A 23,594-nucleotide genomic window follows, 5' to 3' on the forward strand; every position below is an offset into this window, starting at 1 on the left:
AAAAATTGGGCAAGGCCATGCCACCTCCACTTTTAGGTTTTTGAAGGTGAACTTTAAGACTGGAACGTTTGCCCTTCCATAGATAGGATGAAATAATAGAATCAAACTAATCAAAAAAAGCTTTAGAAATAAAAATTGGTAAAGATTGAAATAAGTATAAAAATTTAGGAAGGATATACATTTTAACAACATTAATTCGACGTACCAGAGGCATGGACAGGGTGACCACTGTGCCAAACTCTGTTTTGTAGAATTTAAAAGATTGGTAAAATTTTCTCGAAAAAGACTCTTGAAGTTCCTTGTTACTGTAATGTCAAGGTAAGTAAATTTACTATTTACTACTTTAAAAGGGAGGTCATGAAATTCTAATATTTCTGTTTCTCTATTGATTGGAAAGAGTTTTCTCTTATGTAAGTTAAGTTTGTATCAGGAAAGCTGGCTAAATTTAATAAGAAGTAAAAACATTGGGGGTAAGGAAGTAGTCGGATTTGATATAAAGAGTAAAAGATCATCGGCATAAAGAGAAACTTTATGTTCAACACCCCCCCCCCCCAAATCCCCATCAATTCAGCACCGCTACGAAACGCAATCACCAGTGGCTCTATGGCCAGATTAGAAAGTAAGGGACTTAAGGGGCACCCTTGCCAGGTGCCACGTTTGAGACCAAAGGGCTGGGATTGCTGAGAGTTAGTCAAAACAGAAGCGGTGGGACATGAATATAGCAATTTGATCCATGTAATAAAACTTTGTCCAAAATCAAATTGTTCTAAAACCACAAAAAGATAATTCCACTCTGCACAATCAAATGCTTTCTCCACATCAAGGGAAATGACACATTCAGGAATCCCAGTTGAGAGTGAATATAAGATATTAAATAGACGCCATATATTTTTTAAAAAAGGGAGGCAATTTTTAATAAAACAAGTTTGATCTTCAGAAATTAATTGAGGGTACAATGTTCTCCAATCTGCAAGCTAAAACTTTAGCCAAAATTTTAATATTAACATTTAACAAAGAAATCGTCCTATACGAAGAGCACTTTGTTGGATCTTTACCTTTTCTCGCTAAAAGAATGATGTTTGCCTCATTAAATGATGCTGGCAATTTTCCATGTTTAAATGAATCAGATAAAACTAAGAATAATTGAGGCGAAAGCAATGAGGAAAATGATTTATAAAATTTTGCAGAAAACCCGTCAGGTCCGAGAGATTTACCCAACTGCAGTGCCGAAATGGCTGAAGATATTTCCTCTAGTGATAATGGCTCATTGAGTTTTGCTTTAAGATCAGAAGAAAGCAAAGAAATATTTAAAATATTTAAGAAATGCTCAACAGAAATACCATCATTTAAAGGTATAGAGTCGAGAATAAGAATTCTTGAATGTTTCTAATCTGGCCATAGAGCCACTGGCGATTGCGTTTTGTAGCTGTGCTGAATTGAATGATCTGGATGATGTGGTGGTAAATTGGATTAGTAAGTATGCAGATGATACTAAGGTAGGTGGCGTTGTAGATAATGAAGTAGGTTTTCAAAGTTTGCAGAGAGATTTAGGCCAGTTAGAAGAGCAGGCTGAAGAATGGCAGATGGAGTTTAATGCTGATAAATGTGACATGTTACATTTTGGTAGGAATAATCCAAATAGGACATATATGGTAAATGGTAGGGCATTGAAGAATGCAGTAGAACAGAGTGATCTAGGAATAATGGTGCATAGTTCCCTGAAGGTGGAATCTCATGTAGATAGGGTGGTGAAGAAAGCAAGAGTTTATAAAGTTTAAGGGTAACTCAAGGGGGAATTTCTTTACTCAAAGAGTGGTAGCTGTGTGGAACGAGCTTCCAGTAGTAGTGGTAGAGGCAGGTTCAGTATTGTCACTTAAAGTAAAATTGGTTAGGTATATGGACAGGAAAGGAATGGAGGGTTATGGGCTGAGTGCGGGTCAGTGGGACTAGGTGAGAGTAAGCATTCAGCATGGACTAGAAGGGCCAAGATGACCTGTTTCCGTGCTGTAATTGTTATATGGTTATAAATTTCAGATTCAAAGTGATGTTCCATTTCCCATTCGAATTTTTGTAATTTGTTGTTTAGCTTTAGAGTGTCCTAATTGGTTGACTAAAAATTTACTGGATTTATCACTATGAATATAAAACTGGCTCTTACTTTCAAGAAGTTGGCATTCAACTGGGTGAATGGAAATAAGGTCAAATTTAGTTTGAAGTTCCACTTGCTTCTTGTACGGTTTGGGATTTTTGGTCTGGGCATATAGTTGATCTGTTGCTTTAATCTGACTGACCAAATCTAATTGCTCTGAATAGGGCTTCCTTTTCAGATTCACAGTATATGAAATAATTTGACCCCTCAGATATGCTTTCATGGCATCCCAGACAACCAGAGATTTCAGATGACGTATTAGGAATTAAAAAAAAAAGTTATCTGGTCCTTCATAAATTTTACAAAATCATTATCCGACAACAAGGTCGGATTAAAACGCCAATGTTTATTCATTTGAGGATTGATTCATTGAGCAAAAATTGTAGACAGGGTAACTGGGGCATGATCCAAAATCAATATACTCTGATAATCACAGGAGCGAACAGATGGAATCAGCAGGTTATCAATTAAAAAATAATCAATTCTGGTAAAAGTATGATGGACGTGGAAAAAAAAGAATTATTTTTCTCACTTGGATGGAAAAAACACCACACGTCAGAGATACCATAGTTAGAAAAGAAGGACTGAATTGATAAAGCAGATTTACTTGGTAGTCTAGGAACAGAGGACGATTGATCCAAAACTGGATCTAACCAACAATTAAAATCATTGCCCAATATAAGAGAATATAAACTCGGATCAGGCAATAAAGAGAGAAAAAAAGATCAAAAAACTCCACATCATCCGAATTGGGAACATACAGGTTAGCCAAGACTAATCTAGTATTGTACAATTTCCCAGAGACAATAATAAAATGAACATTTGTATCAAATATTTGTTGTGAAGCTCAAAGGGAACATATTGACTCAAAAGGATTGTAACCCCCCTGGCTTTCGCCGGAAAGGTAGAATGGAAGTGCTGCCCAACCCACCTTTACATGAGACGAGAATTATCAGAACTACAAATATTTGTTTTTGCAAAAATGCAATTGCAGCTTTAAGCTGCTTAAGATGTGAAAACACCTTCCTCCTTTTAACAGGATGGTTCAATCCCTTAACATTCCAGCTTATAAAATTCAATGGACTAACCATTATCATTTAAAAAAACATAGAGTGTAATAGGCGTAAACAAAATCAAACTTTCAAACAACAGCTTTGGGGCAAAAGTGTAAAACAAGAGAATCAGGACATAGATATGTCCTAAATAACTAAAGGTTTTATAAATGCTATTTGCAATAGAGTTCCCTCCCCCCCCCCCCCCCCCCTCAAATCCCAGGACAAGAAAGCTATCAAAAATCAGCAGCAAGCTCTTCAGAAAAATAACCACCCCAAAAGCCATCTTCCAGTTTCTAGCGCACTACGAATTAAAATTTTACAAGAAAAACGATTCCACAAAAAAGTATTAGACTTAACTCGAAGTAATAATCCATCTGCGAAAAACTATGAAAAAAATTCACTGACTTAAAAAAGAGTGATCAAGAAAAAAAACAGACTAAAAAGTACTTATGCGCCATTTTAATTAATCAGACCGAGTCAGAGGAAGTCGAAGTGACAGGAAGACTTCCGATAAATTTCTGAGCTTCTGTAACTGAATTAAACCACTTTATGTCTCCAGTACTAAGAGTTATTCGGAGACGAGCTGGAAAACGCAGGGAGGGCCTGAATCCGCGATTATAAAACTCTTTCATAACTCTTTTATACTCGGCACGAAGGCTCAGAACTTGGGGAGCGTAATCCTCAACAATACGAATAGAATGATCCTTGTAATCCAACTTTCCTCTCCGACGTGCTTCCGTAATCAAAAGGTCTTTTGCCTTATAACAATGAAAACACAGAATTACTGGACGTGGCCTGTGGCCCAACTCCAGCTTCGGCATGAAGGTGTGGTGAGCTCTGTCTAACGCAGGTGGGGTCGGAAGAATGTCTTTCCCAAAAATCTCACAGAGTACAGTAGAAAGAATTCAGTGACTTTGGATGTTAACTTGCTGTTACGTTCTTTCAAGCTGGAACAAACAGCTTTCAAATCCTGAAAAGGATGTTCTAAGTCATCGGTAGTGAACTCAAGATGAGAAAGCCATTCGGCATGAGCCTCCACTTTTGAATAAATTTGATCCAATTTAGACTCCAACGAATTGAAAGAAGACTTAAGTTCAGATATTATGTCGATATTCATGTCGATGCTGTTCCAAAATGGAGACAATCTCAGCAGTCACAGAAACTTCTTTTTCCCCCGATTTGGTGAGCTTTGAAGCCATTATAAGACAGGTGTATATGCAGGCAGGAAGAAGAATAAAAAATTCAATAATCTGGAGTAAAAAAAAGGAGAGAGAAGTGTGGAGATAAGAAATAAAATAGAGCGATAGTTTTAAGCGACTAAACCATCGCCATCTTGACCGGAAATCGTTTGGTACATATATGAAGTTTGGTACGTGTATGGTCGGGTATGGAGGGCTATGGTTCTGGTGCAGGTTGATAGGAGTAGGCACTTTTAATGGTTTTATTATGGACTAGATCGGCCAAAGGGCCTGTCTCTACTGTGCAGATATTGATGGAATAAACTGTTTGCTGGTAGCAGGTGGTCCAGACACCACAAAATTGCCATTCTGTAAAAACATTTTCTCTTTAAAGTCAAGGTCAAATTCTGTCTCTGCTCTTCAACACCTCTGAGACAGGGATGGAAAAACTGACTGAGGAATCCTGAGGTATGCTCTTGTTGGGTTTCCAGTGCCCACAGTCTCTCATCATTTTGAAGACTTGACAGATAGCCAGCATTCAATATCAACTCTTTATTCCTTCCGTAGATGTTACCTGACCTGCTGTTTGCCTCCAGCATTTTGTGTGTTATTCCGGAATCTGCACAATCTCTTGTGTATCTGTTCACCATTCATTTCCCATTTTTCATTGGACTTTCCATGAGTTCGGTGGGCCATTTATCTCATTAACTGCGATTTAAGGGAGATACAGTTCCCATACAGGCAGTGATGCTCTCAGTTGTGCCCCTGTAGAAAGTCCTTACCCAACCGTCTGAGGTGAAAGAGGCATGTTGTGTCTTTTTCACCCCAGAGCTGGTGTGTACAGGCCACGTAAGGTCCTCGGTGATGTGGATGCCGAGGAAATTAAAGCTGTTTACCCTCTCAACTCCAGATCCATTGATGTCAATAGCCCATCTCCATTCCCCCTGTAATCCACAACCAGCTCCTTTGTTTTTGTGACAATGAGGGAGAGGTTGTTTTCTTGACACCACTGTGTCAGAGAGATGACTTCTTCCCTGTAGGCTACCTCGTTATTATTTGAGATTAGGCCAATCAATGTGTCACCAGCAAATTTAATTAGTAGATTGGAGCTGTGGGTGGTGACACAGTCATGGGTATACAGGGAGTAAAGGAGGGCACTTAGTACACAGCCCTGAGGGTCTCCCATGCTGAGATTCAGAGGGGTGGAGGCAAGGGAGCCCATTCTTACCACCTATCGGCAATCTGACAGGAAGTCCAGGATCCATCTGCACAAGGCAGGATCAAGGCCAAGCTCTCAGAGTTTCCTATTGAGCCTGGATGGAATTATGGTGTTAAATGCTGAACAGTAATCCAAGAACAGCATTCTCACATAAGCATAAAGAGAGGAAGTAGATCTGCAGTAACAATTGATTCCCTGGAGTGCAGGACAATGAGGGGAGATTTGATAGAGGTATACAAAATTATGAGGGGTGTACACAGATATCAGCAGGCTTTTTCCACTGTGGTTGGGTGAGACTAGAACTAGAGATAATAGGTTAAGGGTGGAAAGTGAAATATTTAAGAGGAACGTGAGGGGGTGCTTATTCGCTCAGAGGGTAGTGAGTGTGTGGAATGAGCTGCCAGCGGAAGGAATGGATGTGGGTTCAATTTCAATGCCAAAGAAAAGTTTGGATAAGTACATTAATCGGTGGGTTTTGGAGGGCTATCATCCAGATGCAGGTTGATGGGATTGGGCAGAATAATAGTTCAGCATGGACCAGATGGGCCTAAGGGCCTGTTTCTTTACTGCACTGTTCTGTCACTCTACAAGGGACTTCCATTATGGTTGAGTGAACTCGGCCTTTTCTCCTTGGAGCAACAAAGGATGAGAGGTGACCTGATAGAGTTGTGTAAGATGATGAGAGACATTGATCGTGTGGATAGTCAGAGGCTTTTTCCCCAGGGCTGAAATGGTTGCCACAAGAGGACACAGGTTTAAATTGCTGGGGAGTAGGTACAGAGGAGATGTCGGGGTAAGTTTTTTAACTCGGTGAGTGCCTGTAATGGGCTGCTGGCAACGGTGGTGGAGGCGGATACGATAGGGTCTTTTAAGAGACTTTTGGATAGGTACAAGGAGCTTAGTAAAATAGAGGGCTATAGGTAAGCCTAGTAATTTCTAAGATAGGGACATGTTCGGCACAACTTTGTGGGCTGAAGGGCCTGTATTGTGCTTTCCTATGTTTCTATGTGGATAGACGGGTGAAAGGAAGGTTGTTCTCCCACCTGACAGAAGTGGTGTGAGAAAATCTGACAGCCACAGAGGAACTGTTTCCAGTGGCAGAGGATTAACAACTGATGATAAATGGCAAAAGCTCCAAAGTAACCTGAGGAAAACCCTTTTTCTCCAGCAATGTATTGCTGGGGCCTGTGGTAGATGCACATTCAGCAGTAAAATTCAGCAGGGAGTTGGTTAAGGACCAGAAATGGAAGTATTTGCATAACTATCGGGTAAGGCTCACAGTGAGCTGGATTAAACTTGCAAGAGGCCATTGTGAAGAAGGAAAGTGTCTGTTTTGGCCCATCATTCAGTAACTATATTTCGCTTAATGCAATAGAGATGTAAACCAATGAGGGAAATGACAATCAATTTTTATTAATGAGACAGAATTTAACTGATTTTGTTTTTTAACCTGTTTGGTTAGTGTTAATGCCTTCACTTCTTTCTATCCCTGAAAGCTCTCTGCCATCTCTCCCATCACCCTTACCACCTGCCAGTGGCCACATTGCGATTCTCCAATAACACATTACCAGATGCCATCCACTCCCACTGACAGACTTTGTCTGGGGTGGTTGCTCACACGGACTCTATTGAAATTAATGGTCCTTTATATTTTCCACCAGGTTAGATCTGGCTCAAAGTCTGAGGATGGGGAATCCTAGCGAGACTGGGACCCATCACTGGACTCAGCAGCTAAGATGGGATTTCTTTGGTTACAGACAGCCAATATAACTGGGCTGTAATTCTTTACTTGGCCACGTGAGGGCTATCCCTTGCTGTTCTGCAGTCTCAAGAATTTTTAAAGAGATGGCAATTCTAGTAGAATTTGGTAAAGCAAGATATCATGGAAAAGGATCTAGTGCTTTCCCTGGTATATGACAAGTAAATTCTTCTCAGGCTTCCTTCAGGGTACAGGTATCAATTTTAACCAACATTTCATTGACAAATTCTGCCACCTTCACCAGAGGTGATGCCTTGTCATGACTGGTCTGTTGGTATTTATGCCCCCCGTCATCTGTCCCTCCTGATTAGTTAGTCCTCATCCAACCAGGTTCCACAGTCCCAGCTTGTATACAGTGGAATTCCAGTTAAAATTCTTTTCCTCTAGTTTTATTACACTGGCCGCCTTCTCCAGACGGTCCCAAATCCCGGGTGAAAAAGAGGGATGGATGATAGGGGTATTAATACCACCAGACTAGATATGCCCAGACATCACTCCTGATGAAGATGGCAAGAGTTTATCATTGAAACGTCTGCAAAGAATCGATACCTGGGCCCGGATGGCAGCCTGAGAAGAGTTTATTCGTCAAGGGACATGATTTCATTTAATTGTAGATTGCTTGTTTTCTGGATGAAATTAATTTATTTTCAATTTTTTAAATGAATAAACAACCTATTGCATTCATGAACTGTGGCTGGAAAAGCTATTGATGGCTGCTGATTAATCAGTATCTTATTAGGATTACCACTGTCCATAATCCTGGCCTCTGTTTTATTCTTTTCTCTTTCATTCTCTTTCAGGAGGGTACATCCGTGGTGGTAATGGATGGCAAAACTACCAACCTAACAGCAGGAGACAGCCTTCTTGTGCCAGTAAAGACGAAGTAAGTGTATTACAGTGTGAAAGGAGACCCTGTGCCCTGTGAGTTCCGACTGACTCTGTAAAAACTATCCGGCTATCTTACCCGTACCCATTCTTTCTCCATAAGCCTATAAGTGCTTTCCTTGCAGGTAACAATCTAGTTCCTTTTGAATGCTATATGAATCTGCCTTTACTACTAACTTTAGTTATGCATTCCAAACTCTGTTTGCTCTTTACCTCTTTACTTTTTTTTAAAAAAAAATTCCTTTATATAACTTTTTGTCATTTACTTGTATCATTTATCCTCCATCAGTCACTTCTCCACCTAACTCTGCATCCTGCCTATAACCCACTGTAATCTACAATACACTTCTTACATTATCCACAATACAAACAACCTTTGTGCCATCTGCAAAATTGTTAATCCACCCCTCCACTTCCTCGTCCAAGTGATTTTTATAAATGATAAAGAGTAGGGGCCCTAGGACAGGTCCCTACCAAACACCAGTGGTCACCAGCCTCCAGGCAAAGTTCGTTCCACCTACAATCACTTCCTGCCTTCTGTGGGTGTGCCAGTTTTTAATCTTAGTTGTCTTATTCCAACTTCCACATTTCTACTGTGCAATTCGCTGAGAACATCTGTTCCGAATCTGCACTAAGTTCCATCACAATACCACTCTCCCCACATTAAATACTTTCCCATATCATGTGTTCCTATCCTTGTCCATGGCTGTGTTTAAAGGTCAGGGAGTTGTGGTCACTATCTCTGAAATGCTTGCCCACCAAGAGGTCTGTCATCTGACCCAAACTAGTCATTTTACCAGACCCAGGATTGTCCCTCCTCTAGTCAGCTTGCCGACATACTGTGTCAGGACTCTTAACAAATTCTGCCCCATCTAAACTTTTAGCATTAAGGATGTACCAATTCATAATAGAGAAGTAGAAGTCATCCATGACAACCCTGTTATTACGTACCTTTCCAGTGTCCCATGGGTATTAGGGGCCTTTGGAATACTCCGAAAACAGTAATTGCTTCCTTCCTGTTTCTGACTTCCACCCACACAGACTCAGTAGATAATGCTTCTACAATGTACTCCCTTTCTGCAGCTGTGATGCCTCTAGCCCCCCCACCCCTTTTACCTTGTCCCTTTTGAAACATTTAAACCACAGAGTGTCAAGCAGTCAGTCCTACCTGTGTGACAAACCAAGATTCAGTAATCATCATAATTCATAATTCCATGTGGTGATCCATACTCCAAGTTCAACACCCTTCTTAATACTACTTGCGTTAAAGTAAGCATCTTTCAACTCATCTAACTGACTGCATTTATCTCCAGTCCTCTGCCAACATGTTGACAGTACTATTGACTTCCCAATGGCCAGGAGGAGATAGAGGAAGAGATACACAAGTTGTTCACTGAAAGATGTAAAAAGCAACAAGAGGGTAACTGCAATCTCCCAATATTGTCTGTTCTTCCTTAGTGCCAGAGGCTCAGATGGGGTAGAATTTGTTAGCTGCATCCTGGAAGGTTTCCTCACATAGCACATAGATAGTCCAACCACAGAGGACTAACAGATCAACGGGTCTAATTGTTTTGGAAAATAAGCCTGGCCAGATGATCACAGTTTCAGTGGATGAGCAGTTTGGGAAATGTGATAGTAAATTCCGTAAGTATTAAGATAGTTATGGATAAGGATCAGACAGGACCTCAGAGGAAAGTGCTAAACCAGGAAAGTCTTAATTACAACATTCCTTGGGATGAGCTGGGGAGAGTAGATTGGGAGCAGCCGTTATTGGGTTGCTCCACATCTGGCACATGGTGTTGTGAATTCAGAATTCAGGACCAACTTGTTCCTGTAAGGAATAGAGGCAAGGATTGTAAGGTATAGGAATATGGGATGATGATAAATAATACAAATTTAGTTACAAAGGGAAAGTATATAACATTTGGGATGCTGAAATCAGACAGGGCCCTGGAGGAATATAATAGAAGCAGGAAAGAATTTAAATAGAGAATCAGGACTGCTAATAAGGGAATTAAATATCCCATGAAGTGTCAATAGGATTAAGGAGAACCCTGAGTTATTTTATACAAGATATTATGTAGAACGTTATACTGTATGGACAGGGGATAGGATAGAATAAGAACACAGACACACACCCAAATGAAACAACGTTCATCTGGACCATGGTGCCCCCCCCCCCAACATATTACACACCTTAAACCAAAATATTACCATAAATGCATTTTGAATTATATTTTATTAATGTATGATAAAGTACTGATAAAGAATAAACAGTAAACAGCTCCCTGTCCTAGTGAGGAGACCTCAGTGGTGGCAGGGTACTCATTGTCTCACAGCCTGAGGGAAGAAGCTGTTACTCAGTCTGGCAGTCCTAGTCCTGATGCTTCTGTACTTCCTTCCTGACGGCAGTGGATCAAAGAGATTGTGGGGTGGATGGGCGGGAACCCCAAAAATGCTTTGGGCCTTTCATCTGCATTTCTCTAGTAAATATCACAAATAGGGAAGAGGGAGACCCAGATGATCTTCTCAGCAGTTTTTACTGTTCTCTGTAGGGTCTCGCGGTCCAATGCCTTGCTGCATCCGTACCACATCATGATGCAGTCAGAAGGGACAATCTCAATGGTGCTCCTGTAGAAAGTGTTTAGAGTGGGGATAGGGAGGCTTGCACACCTCAGTTTCCTCAATGACCTCTTGACTCATAAGGTGTCATTGTGGATCCAGGAGAGACCAAGGAACTTCACTCTCTCCATGGAAGAAGCATTGATGTGCAATGGAGAGTCATCGACCTTTGCCTTCCTGAAGTCACAATAATTTCTTGCCTTGTTCCTGTTCAGACTCGGATTGTTATTCTTGCGCCATTTAATGAGCCTCTCTTTCTCTTCTCTGAATGTTGACTCACCATTGTTGTTCATGAGGCTAACCACTGTAGTGCAGTCGTCAGTCAGCAGCGGACTGAACAGTAAGTCCTGGGGGGGCACCAGTGCTCAGCATGATGGAGCTTGAGATGTTGCTGTCAACTTGGATTGACTGAGGTCCTTCATCAGAAAGTCCAAGATCCAGTCACAGAGAGGGGTGTTGTGTCCCACCGAGGATAGTTTACCCATCAGCCTCTGAAGGCTGGTCGTGCTAAACACTTGAGCTGAAGTCGGTGAACAACATCCTAATGTATGAGGCATCATACTCCAACATAGGAGGAAGTGGAGGGCTGAGGCTATGACATCATTAGTGGATGTTTGAGGGGTAGGCGAACTGGAAAGGTTCTAATGTAGCTTGAAGATGGGGTTTTACACAAAACATCACTAGCTGCTCTCAGAGTACCTCATGATTGTTGAAATCTGTCGCTGGCAGTAATTGTTTAGGCCAGTTACTGTCACTCTCTTAGGCACCGGAATTATGGTTGTTGCCCTGAAGCCTACGGGGACAGTGAACTGTTTCAGAGAGGTATGAAAGATGTCCTTTAGGACCTCTGTTAGGTGGATGCACAGACCCCCAGCACCTGACCAAGTATGTATTCTGGTCATGTAGTTTTGAATGGATCTTCCTCACCTTGGCTGCAGGCAGAAAGGGTGACTGCTCCTCGGGGAGAAAGGAGGCTTTCCTCAATGTCACATCATTCAGTGCAATAAATCATGCACAGAAGGGATTCGCCCTTTCTGGAAGGGGAGACGTTGCTATTGTTGGCATGCAGGGTGGACTTGTAATCAGTTATGTTTTTTTATTCTTTGCCACATGCGCCACATGTCCGTGGTGTCACAAAGGTGTCTGTGAATTTGCTGTGAGTACACATGCTTTGCTTTTCTGAGGCACAGGAGAGCACAGCTCCTGCTGACCTTAGAGTCGTCCTGTCCCCCAATCTGAAGGCAGCATCCCAATCCCTAAGCAGTGTACAAAACTCTGCAGTCAGCCATTGTTTTTGGCTTGCCCTAGCTGTTGTTGCATGAGTGAAATCACCGGAGAGAGTTACTGGTAGGTACGAAGCAGCTTCTTTATTTGACAAAACAAGGAACAGCAGGTATCATATGGAGACGCTTTCAGTGGAAAGGTCTGTTGGCCCATCGTGGGGCTCGATATTTATGTGCTAAACTCAAAGGACAATTCCATATTTACAAAGTATAGACAATGCTTTCTTTTGAAGCTACATACAAACTTCACACCTTCTGATTCGCATCCATCCCACAGACACCAGCAGGTCTGTGAACGGGGATTCACAGCTTCTATTAATGCATTGTTCCAAGTTAAATCCACAATACATTTTCAAGGAACAGCAGACTGGTAGCCAAAGCCATTTGCTAAATGTAAATGACCTAAACCCAAAAATCACTCTAACACTAGCAATGCAGTGTTTAATCATGATAACATCCTCAATGCATTTTCCTTTATCCCATGTAGACAGTCCCCAGACCCCACATATTCATCAATGCTTACAAAGGAAAAGGACAAGAGGGATTTTGAAGGAACGGTGTGCTGATATTCTAAGGAATTTTGATACCAAGTTTAGGTCTCTTGAACAGTGGGGTTGAAAAGTACTCGGGGACTAATGGAAGCTAATTGAATGCACAATATATCAACATAGATACAAGTATCTCTGCCAGGGCTTCAGCATTTTCTTCCCTTACTTTCCACAATGTTCGAGGATGCACTTGGTCAGGGCCTCAGAGATTTAGTTGCCTTTATGCACTTTTAAGACCTTCAGCACATCTTTTCTACTGTCATGTTACAATGCATTATTATTCTCTCACCTAAATTCCCTAGCTTGCAGGATCTTCAGATTCAGATGATAAATATTAATTTTATTTTATTTTCTTGCCTGTCCCATGGCTCATACATTAACAACCATGTTGATCCTTAAGGGGACCTATTCCTTCTCCAGTTATTTTTTTACTCACAATATATTTTTTAGACTCTGATAGGATTCTCTTCTGATATAATCAATCTGCACTTCTTTTGCCCTCGTGATTACCCTCTTAAGTTTACTCCTACATCCCTTTACTCCTACAGCCCTCACCAGATTCATTTGGGACATCATGTAAGTGGAAAGTATAGAGTAAATGACAGAATTTGCAAGATCACTGATGCATTGGAGGCTCTTGTGGTGCATCCATTACTTCCTGGAGTAGGCAACACTTGTAAATAGACTGGCAAAGAGGGCGTATCGCATACTTGCCCTTCATAGGTTGGGGCACTGGGTATAAAGGTTGAGAGGTTATCATGGAGCACTGTATGCAGTTTAGTGGTGGGTGGCCACCTTCAGAGTGACTCCTGTTGAAGGGTTTCGGCCCGAAATGTCGTTATTACCTCCTCCCATAGATGCTGTCTGGCCTGCTGAGTTCTGCCAGCATTTTGTTTTTTTTTACCACTTTCAGAGTTGTTTTGCTATTCTACAACAGTCCCAGGCTCAAAGTGGACTTCTGTCACCCCACTACTGGAGGGCATTGATTTATTTTGAGAGGAGAAATTATTTAAAGGTGACCTGAGAGGCAAGTTTTTCCACACACAGGTTGACGGGCATGTGAAACGAGAGCTCACTAGGAATTTTTTAGTCCTGATGTGTGACAGCTCTGAAGCAGTTTTGTTCATGGAAGCAAATCATCTATGCACCAGCAGTAATTCCACCTCTTGTGAATAAGGCTGTTGTCAGCAAAGGAATTTGCTCAGGTATGAGCCCAGACTGCAGAGGTCTACCATCCCCACCCCAGCTAACAATGGGGGAAAAAAGTTTTGATGCAACACTGTTCCAAATAGGTTTTGTACTTCAATCTGTTTTTTTGTAGCAGATTATGATCTATGAACATGTATTATAAGTTATGAAGACCAATACTGGAATAAAAATTATGGACAGTTAACAAATTCTTATATTGCTGGCACTACCTGCACCCCGTGAAAGAATTTAAGCAAAAATAATTTCTTTCCAGCCGGGTGTCAATGTGCAAAAATTAGATGCAGAAAACCCACTTGATTATTTTTCCTCCCTTCCCTCAGGCAGGTAAATTATTACCAGCCTGCCGTCACCTTGGCTGAAGACCATTAACTCAGAGGGATTAGGAGGTTTTCAAGATTCTATTCCTGCTCCACGCCCATAATGCTGCTGGGGAAAGAGAACGCATGCATATTCAGTTTAAGCCTGCTAACATTTTGTTTATATTTCCAGGTACACTTGGAAAAGGGCTGAAGGAACTGTTGCCCTTCGTGTCATTCAGGACCCAGCAAGGAAGAGACCCTATACTAAATAAGATACCTCACAGCACAGAATAATCTTTATCTAGTTTACTTGAATAATTGGAAATTAATATTTAAGATTGCAAATACAAATTTCGGATAGATCTGTTGGAAAAAGAGGAGAGAGAGAGAGAGATACAGCTTCTACCTCTTCCAACGATTCTGAGTGAGGCACAGAGAGATCTGTATTTACTGACAATTACCTTTATTGTTCAAACTAACAAGTACATGAATTCATACACTAAATACCTTGTGCGCACACCTGCTAAGTATCCCTGACTTTCCTGGATAGTCAAAGAATAGCAAAGGTATTACCCGGGCGGAGAAATTTACGCTCGCCAGGCGTTCCTTGTTCCTCGTGGTCCCGATTCACTCTCCACCTGCTTCATGCAGGGTTCTTCTCACTTGTATCTGCGATGGTTATTCTTCAAAGTTACCGCCACCAGCACCCACAAAGCATCCACTTTTATATCCATTTTTATCAATTCAAATGTCACATTCCCGTGTCATTGGCCGCAGGTCATGTGTCTGGCCTTTAACACCTGGTTATTGGCTCTGGTCCAAAGCAGCATCCATCTATTGTCCACTTCCCATCAAGGGACAATTGCTGACTCATGGCTCTTTGTTCTCAGTCAGCAATGAGCTCGAATCATCTCAGGCATTCACAATCCTGCATGTTATAGCCAACCAAGGAACACCTCTGATGCACCATCAATAACTCTAAGAGACGTGAGGCGAGAGATAGGCTTTTATTATCTGGAAGAGAGAGTACTATCAGCAGCAAGAGACCATCACACCACATCCTGGAGACTGAGGGAGGAGCAGTGCCTCCAATCTCCTTTATACAGGGGTCTGTGGGAGGTGCCATAGGAGTGGTCAGTGGGGGGGGGGGCGTGTCCAGACAGGTATATGTAGTTCACCACAACCTCACAAATAACTTCTTATTTGGAAATGACCTCCAGTCCAGCAGATTACCTGAAGAGTCTTTGTGCCTTCTTTAAAAAACTAGTCAAGTCCAGCATGTCAAACACACAAAATGGAGAATAGAGTGTCTTCACAAAATGGCAGCCTCCATCCCCCAACCACACAGCAAGAACAAAGACCGCTTCCACTGTCCTTGATTCATTTGAATTCACTGATTTGAAGATTCTGGCCAACAGATCCATTAATACTAAGGGTTTAAAATCATGAAAAGGAAGAGAAACAATTACATGATACTATCAATCATGTTGTGAACAGAATTTAAAATGTTTCAAACAAGTTAGATCTAAATAAATTTCCAATCAAATATCTTAATTGCGGGTCATTGTTGATGTAATACTGTAGTATGTAATTTGTTACAGCTAATTGCATCATATGCAAATTATGCAAGTAAAATTCTCTCAATTGTAAAATAAAGTCTGAAAAACAAAACAACACTGCAACTATGAAAAAGCTGAAAAAAAACAGGAAATGCTTAAGGAATACTCAAAAGGCAAAATCTGTAATGGACAAAACAAGAGTTACATAACACATCAGTTTGATGGTCTTTCATCAGCTCCTAGCAAGGAAAAGATCCTGTGGTCAGTAAGTTCTTAAGGCCCAGATGGTCCTTCATCAAATTGGTAAATTGATTTATCATTCTCACATACTGATGTACGATGATAAATTTTGTTTTTTATTCCTTCCATACAAAGTATATCATTTAACCACATTAGTACATCAAGGTAGTACAAGGGAAACCAAGGGAATGTAGAATAATTCGTTACAATTACAGAAAATGTTTACTGCATTCACTGCAAGCAGACAATAAGGTACAAGGTCATAATGAGATAAGATCGACTGGTTCAGAGTCCAGCTAATTGTATTAGGGGTTTGCTCAGTATTGTTAACATTGGAATAGAAGCCGTCCTTGAACCTGGTGTAGGGTGCTTTCAAGTTTTTGAATTGCCATCCTGTGTAGTCACTAGCTGAAGTTCAGATGTGTCATCTTTTTTAACATTGGTCCACGGACATGCACATCTCATCCATTTACAATGGAAAGCTCTTCAACATAGCTTTCATTTTTGGGATGTTCCTTGTTGTATCTCACTGCAGCAGCCAATTCTAACAACAATTGCTGCTGCTGGTGACCCACACGGATATGTTATATTTGTACGATGCACCCTCCCATCACTCCAATAATAATTGCTTCAAAAATTGAAGAACTGCCCTGGCATCCTTTTTTAGCAATTAGCAAAAGTCCCATCTCAAAGCGATGAAGCTTAAGCGTAACCAAGCTGTCAACAAAAGATATGACATCCGTCAATTGCCAGCAGCAAACTGCAATGACAAAGCATGAATACGTAGCTTATTCCCTTCGCTTTACCTCATTCCTTCTCATGTGACCAGTTACCACAATAAACACACAACGCAGAATACCATGCAGATAGAGAGCAGTTGCATGGTTCCTATGCTCATGTAATGCCCAGTCTTCTTGAAATTTATCTTGTTGATGTATCAAGCACTCCAGTTACCTCTGCCAGTTGACAATGAATTGTGTTAGGCAGATGGATTTTCATTTGATCCAGTAGGATAATTATTTTTGACTAGTGTCAAAAATCTCATGACACACCCTTTACCCAAGGAGTCAGACAAGTGAAACTTTTCTGTATTCTCTTTATCACCAACATGGCCTTAATAGAGAAAAAATCCTGTACACAGTATTTAAGATGTAGACACATCAGGGTCAGTGTAAATGGAACAAGATGTCAGGACTCTTGCAATAAAGGCTGTTGAGCCTTTATTGTGGGCACAACTCAGCACATCACAGACACCAGCCTCCCCTCTATCGACTCTTGTCTGTACTTCTCGCTGCATCAGTAAAGCAGGCATCCACCCAGGAAGTGCTCTTTTCGCCCCATTCCATTGGGAAGAAATACAAAAGCCTGAAAGCATATACCACAAGGCTTAAGTGAAGCTTCTAACCTGCTGTTGGAAGACTATTGAATGTTTCCTAGTACCTTAAGATGGACTCTTGACCTTACAATCTACCTTAATGTGATCTTGCACATTACTTTTTATCTGCACTCTACATGCACTGTAACACTTTATTCTGCACATTTACTGTTTTACCATGAACAAATTTTTCACACGTGTGAATAGTTTACCATTTTATACGAGGTCCTGAACACCAGCACATTTTGATATCTCACTTTTCAAATGAAATACTAAGGCTTTTTGTATTTCCACATATTCCATCTGCTATGTCCTCAGCCATTCACCTCACCTACTAATAGCTGGTCCAAACAGCAGGAGAAAACTTTTCCACCGGTACCCTACCAGCCACACTATTTAAAGGGATCCTCTCGCATCCTCTATCCTTTGTGGGATGGTTAGAATTTATATAGGGTTGGGAGAATTGTGCTGCAGCATGTTCCACAGTGTTTTTAGGAAAATTGTGGTGAAATGTGCCTGGTTAGTATCAAAAATGGAAGTTTGGTGTGGTGTCTCAGAGCGGAAGAGATAGTCTGTAGACTAGGCTTCCTTGTGGGAGGAGACTGCAGCTCTCCAAACCGATGGTCACACTTGTTCCAGTCAAGCAGGAAGCACTCAGCCTGCAGCTTCTGTACAACACCTACCCAGTGACAGCAGCCAGGCTGCTCATTTGCAGCAAAGGAGGGAAAACATGACCAGAAACAAAATGCATCAGTGGTAAGGAAGTTATTCGAAAATAAAGTGGGAATAAAGCATCACTTAGAAAGGCAGGAATTAACTGAAGATAATCAGCAGTTTGGTTTTGTTTGGAAGAGATTCTGGCTAACCAAGTTAAGGGAATTTCTCAAAGAGGAAGAAGACGTTATTGCGGGCAGTGAGGTTGATAGAGCCTAAATAGACTTCAGTAAGGTCTTTGATAAGGTCTCATATAAGAGACAAGGTTTGAGCCCATTTCACAAAGTGCTTGTTAATAGAAGGCAGTGGTTAATGATGGGAGCGGGAAAAAAAGTAGATCTGGAATTCTGAAATAAATTGGAAAATGGTAGAGAATTTTTGTGGTAAACTGAAGGAATTGGTGCTAGGATCCTTGCAGGTCCCCATTATAATACATTAGAAAATATGAAGTTTTTTTTATTACAGCATAGTGCGAAATAAGCAGGCCAGACAGCATCTATGGAAAAGAGCACAGGTGACATTTGGGAAACATAATAATCAACAGAAAGCAATTAAGAAGTCATTTAAGAAGGTAAAGATGGCCAATAATATTAAAGGGGATACCAAATAAGACAGAGGCGAGTGTGGATATCGGACCACTAGAAAATTATGCTGGAGAAGGAGTAAAGGGGGACAATGAAATAGCAGAGGAGCTGAATAAGAATTTTTCATCTGTCTTCACTGTGAAAGACACTAGCAGAACAGTGGAAGTTCCAAGTGTCAGGGGACATGAATAGAGAGAAGGTTCTTTGGAAACTGAAAGATCTGAAGCTAGATAAGTCACTTGGATCAGATGGTTTAGACCATATATGACCATAAGATATAGGAGCAGAAGTAGGCCATTCGGCCCATCGAGTCTGCTCACCATTCAATCATGGGCTGATCCAATTCTTCCAGTCATCCCCACCCCACTGCCTTCACCCCATACCCTTTGATGCCCTGGCTAAGCAAGAAACTATTTATCTCTGCCTTAAATACACCCAATGACTTGGCCTCCAAGTTCAACAAGTTCCACAGATTTACCACCCTCTGACTAAAGTAATTTCTCCGCATTTCTATTCTAAATGGATGTCCTTCAATCCTGAAGTCATGCCCTCTTGTCCTGGACTCCCCTACCATAGGAAATAACTTAGCCATATCTCATCTGTTAAGGCCTTCTAACGTTCGGAATGTTTCTCTGAGATCCCCCTCATGCTCCTGAACTCCAGGGAATACAGCCCAAGAGCTGCCAGATGTTCCTCATACGGTAACCCTTTCATTCCTGGAATCATTCTTGTGAATCTTCTCTGAACCCTCCCCTATAGCAGTATATCCTTCCTAAAATTAGGAGCCCAAAACTGCACACAATACTCCAAGTGTGGTTTCATGAGTGCCTTACAGAGCGTCACTTCCCTGCTCTTGTATTCTATACCTCTAGAAATGATGCCAAAATTGTATTCACCTTCTTCACAACCGATTCAACTTGGAGGTTAACCTTTAGGGTATCTTTCACAAGGACTCCCAAGTCCCTTTGCATCTCTGCATTTTGAATTCTCTCCCATCTAAATAATAGTCTGCCCCTTTATTTCTTTCACCAAAGCGCATGACCATGCACTTTCTAACATTGTATTTAATTTGCCACTTCTTTGCCCATTTTCCTAAACTATCTAAGGCTCTCTGTTTCCTAAACACTACCCACTCCTCCACCTATCTTTGTATCATTGGCAAATTTAGCCACAAATCCATTAATACCGTAATCCATATCATTGACATACATCGTAAAAAGCAGCAGTCCCAACACCGACCCCTGTGGAACTCCACTGGTGACTGGTAGCCAGTCAGAATAGGATCCCTCTATTCCCACTCTCTTGTTTTCTGCCAGCCAGCCAATGTTCCACCCATGCTAGTAACATCCCTGTAATTCCATGGCCTCTTAACTTGCTAAGCAGCCTCATGTGCAACACCTTGTCAAAGGCCTTCTGAAAATACAAGTACATCCAAGTTTATAATCTACTGAAAGAATTGCAGTAGGTTTGTCAGGTAGGATTTTCCTTTCAGGAAACCATGCTGGGTTTGGCCTATCTTGTCATGTGCCTCCATGTACTCTGTAATCTCATTCCTAACAATCGATTCCAACAACTTCCCAACCACTGATATCAGGCTAACAGGTCTGTAGTTTCCTTTCTGCTGCCTCCCACCCTTTTAAATAGCAGAATAACATTTGCAAATTTCCAGTCATCCGGTACAGTGCCAGAATCTATCAATCCTTGAAAGATCATTGTTAATGCCTCCTCAATCTCTCCAGCTATTTCCTTCAGAACCCAAGGGTGCATTCTATCAGGTCCAGGAGATTTATCCACTCTCAGACCATTAAGCTTCCTGAGTACCTTCACAGTCATAATTTTCACTGCACAAACTTCACTTCCCTGACACTCTTGAATGTCCTGTATACTTCAGACATCTTCCTCTGTGAAGACTGCTGCAAAATACACATTCAGTTCCTCTGCCATCTCTGCATCTCTCAATACAATATCTCCAGCATCATTTTGTGTTCATCCTTTATCTACTCTCTTTATCTATTTACCCTTTATATACTTAAAAATTATTTTATTATCTTCTTTGATATTAGTCGCCAGCTTCTTTTCATAATTAATCTTTTCCTTCCTAATGACCTTCTTAGTTTCCTTCTGCAAGTTTTTAAAAGCTTCCCAATCCTCTATCTTCCTACTATCTCTGGCTTCCTTGTATGCACACTCTTTTGCTTTTACTTTGGCTCTGACTTCACTTGTTAGCCACGGTATTGTCCTTCTTCCCTTTGAAAATTTCTTCTTATTTGGAATATATCTGTCTTGCACTTCCCTTATTGTTTTGCAGAATCTCCAGCCATTGCTGCTTTGCTGTCCTTCCTGAAAATGTCCCTTTCCAGTCAACTTTGGCCAGATCCCCTCTCATACCATTGTAATTTCCTTTATCTGTAATTTTGATCATATTGTGATCACTGTTCCTTAAGGGTTCCTTAACCTTAAGCTGGCTTATCACCTCCAGATTATTGCACAACACTCAATCCAGCACAACGGATCCCCTAGTCAGCTCAACAACAAGCTGTTCCAAAATACAAATTATCTCCCCTGAGGTCCAGTACTGACCTGGTTTTTCCAATACACTTTAATGTTAAAATCCCCAACGATTATCATGACATTGCCTTTCTGACATGTCTTTTCTATCTCCTGCTGTAATTTGTAATCCAAAACTGCCTGCTGTTTGGATGGCTGTGTGCAACTGCCATTAGGGTCCTTTTACTCTTGCCATTTCTTAACTCAACCCATAGAGACTCTACATCTTCCAATCCTATGTCACCTCTTTCTAATGATTTAATATTATTTCTTATACACAGAATTTACACCCCAGGGTTATGAAAGAGGTGAGTGAAGAGATCATGGTGGATTTAGTAACAGCCCTAACAATAAAGACAAACACGCCATATATTTTCTTTACCATCCTATCCACTAGCATTACCATTTTCAGGGACCCCAAGATCCATGTGTACATCAATGCTCATACAAATCCTGCCATTTACCGTATAATTTCCTCTTGCAGCTGACTTCCAAAAGTGCCACGCCTCCACTTGTCCGGACTAAACTCCATCTGCAATTTTCTGTCCAGATATCCCACTGATCCATATCTGCTAACAACCTTTCTCACTATTCACAATTCTGCCAATTTATGTGTCACCTGCAAAATTACTAAGCAACCCACCTACATACTCATCCAAAATCGTAGGAAGAAAATGGTTGGAAGAACAAGGAGAGGCAGTATAATGTAGAAGCCACATCTCTAAAGAGAATGCAGAACTTGGTGTATGTGTGCTCAAGGCTTTGAAGATGGGGTAATTTGAAAAAGTGACTTTTGCAAAATAACACAATATACTGGGCTTCATAAACTGGGGCAAAGTGTACAAAAGTGAGACAGTTCTGATGAACCTTTTCCACTTGGTGGTGTTCCACAGGGGTTAGCACTGGCACCTATGCCATCTCCACTATAAGATATGAAATTGAAAGGAGCCAATGTCAATGAAGCCTTACATACGTAAAATATTTTTCAGATATTTTCCAGCTAAAATTAACGCCTGAACTATGCTGGGCTTTTTCTGTTCTGTTTTTTGTCTTTCTCAAGATTGTTTAGTGTCATTTCGGGTGCAAAAGGGTAATGGAGAACAAAATAATTATTAATCTGGATCCAAGGCAGCACAAAAAACACAATGTGTATAAATACACAAGATAACTTCTATACATTTTATGTGATTATATGTTTGTAAAATGACCCAAGGTACAGGAGTGGCTGTACACAAGGTGACTGATGGGAAATGATAAGGTAGTGTTGGAGGGGTTACAGACCTGTGCAAACATCTTAGGTGCATATATACAGCTAAGGTACTTTAATACAGTGCCATATTAATTTTATTTATTGCACTGTACTGCTGCTGCAAGAAACACATTTCATGACATATGTGAGTGATATTCTGATTCTGATATGGGTATCTACTTAGGACTGAGAGAGGCAAGGGGCCATGGAGAGGGAAGGAAGTGAGAGACATAAGTCAAAGTCAACATGGTTTCTGTAATGGGAAATCTTGCCTGACAAATCTGTTAGAGTTCTTCAGGGAATTAACAAGCAGGGTGGACAAAAGATGCCATTCACTAGGATTTTGAGAATACATTTGATAAGGTGCCACACATGAGGCTGCTTAACAAGATAAAATCCTATGCTGTTACAGGAAAGATACTGGCATGGATAGAGATTTGGCTTACAGGCAGGAGCCAGCAAATGGGAATAAAGGGGGCCTTTTCTGGATGGCTGCCAGTGACTAATGATGTTCCACATAGAAGAGCTGAAATGGCTGGCTGCATTGGGAAGACAGACAGATTTGATTGCACAAAAGATGACTGGGTTATGTATACTGGGCAATTGAACAGTATTTTGAAGCATATGGAATAGCCAATGAGAAACAAGTGCCAGTTTTTCTGAGTGTAATTGGTGGAAGAGCATACAGTTTGCTTAGAAGTTTAACTGCTCCAACCAAACTTCCTGAAGTAAGCTTTGCTGATATCGTGAAAGTAATGCCGGAACATTTAAAACTAAAATCATTGTTGATTGCAGAACATTAAGATTTCATAAGTGGAATCAAAAGGAAGGGGAGTCCATTTCAGCTTACGTGGCTGAATTGAAGAGATCGTCAGTTCAAAGATGCACATTGACCGTTTAGTTTGTGGAATCTTACAAGCAGTCAAAAATGGCTCCAAACTGTGGACTGCAGAAAATTGTTCCAATATTTCCCCTAAATATTTTTTTTTAAATTACATCAGTGATCTTCATATCTCAGGCTGTTACCTGGACCAATCAGGCGCAGTGACTTTAAGGCTCATAGCTAGGCTGAAAGGTTAGCGACAGGGTGGGAATCTAAGCCAGGCTGAAACGCTGAGGA

The 23,594-nt window shown here is 41.0% G+C and overlaps 1 protein-coding gene across 1 annotated transcript in view; it reads left to right on the top strand.

Moving 5' to 3' along the window:
- The window catches only part of haao (3-hydroxyanthranilate 3,4-dioxygenase), a 34,958-nt gene extending 19,198 nt beyond the window's left edge, over positions 1-15,760 (top strand). Inside the window, exons 9-10 of the mRNA XM_073050705.1 lie at positions 8,161-8,243; positions 14,397-15,760. Coding sequence (XP_072906806.1) covers positions 8,161-8,243; positions 14,397-14,478 — 165 coding nt within the window. The 3' untranslated portion in view covers positions 14,479-15,760. The remainder of the gene's footprint in view (positions 1-8,160; positions 8,244-14,396) is intronic.
- Positions 15,761-23,594: the final 7,834 nt, after the last annotated feature.

Source organism: Hemitrygon akajei, chromosome 7, assembly GCF_048418815.1.
Source record: "Hemitrygon akajei chromosome 7, sHemAka1.3, whole genome shotgun sequence".
In the NCBI taxonomy this organism is placed as follows: Eukaryota; Metazoa; Chordata; class Chondrichthyes; order Myliobatiformes; family Dasyatidae; genus Hemitrygon; species Hemitrygon akajei.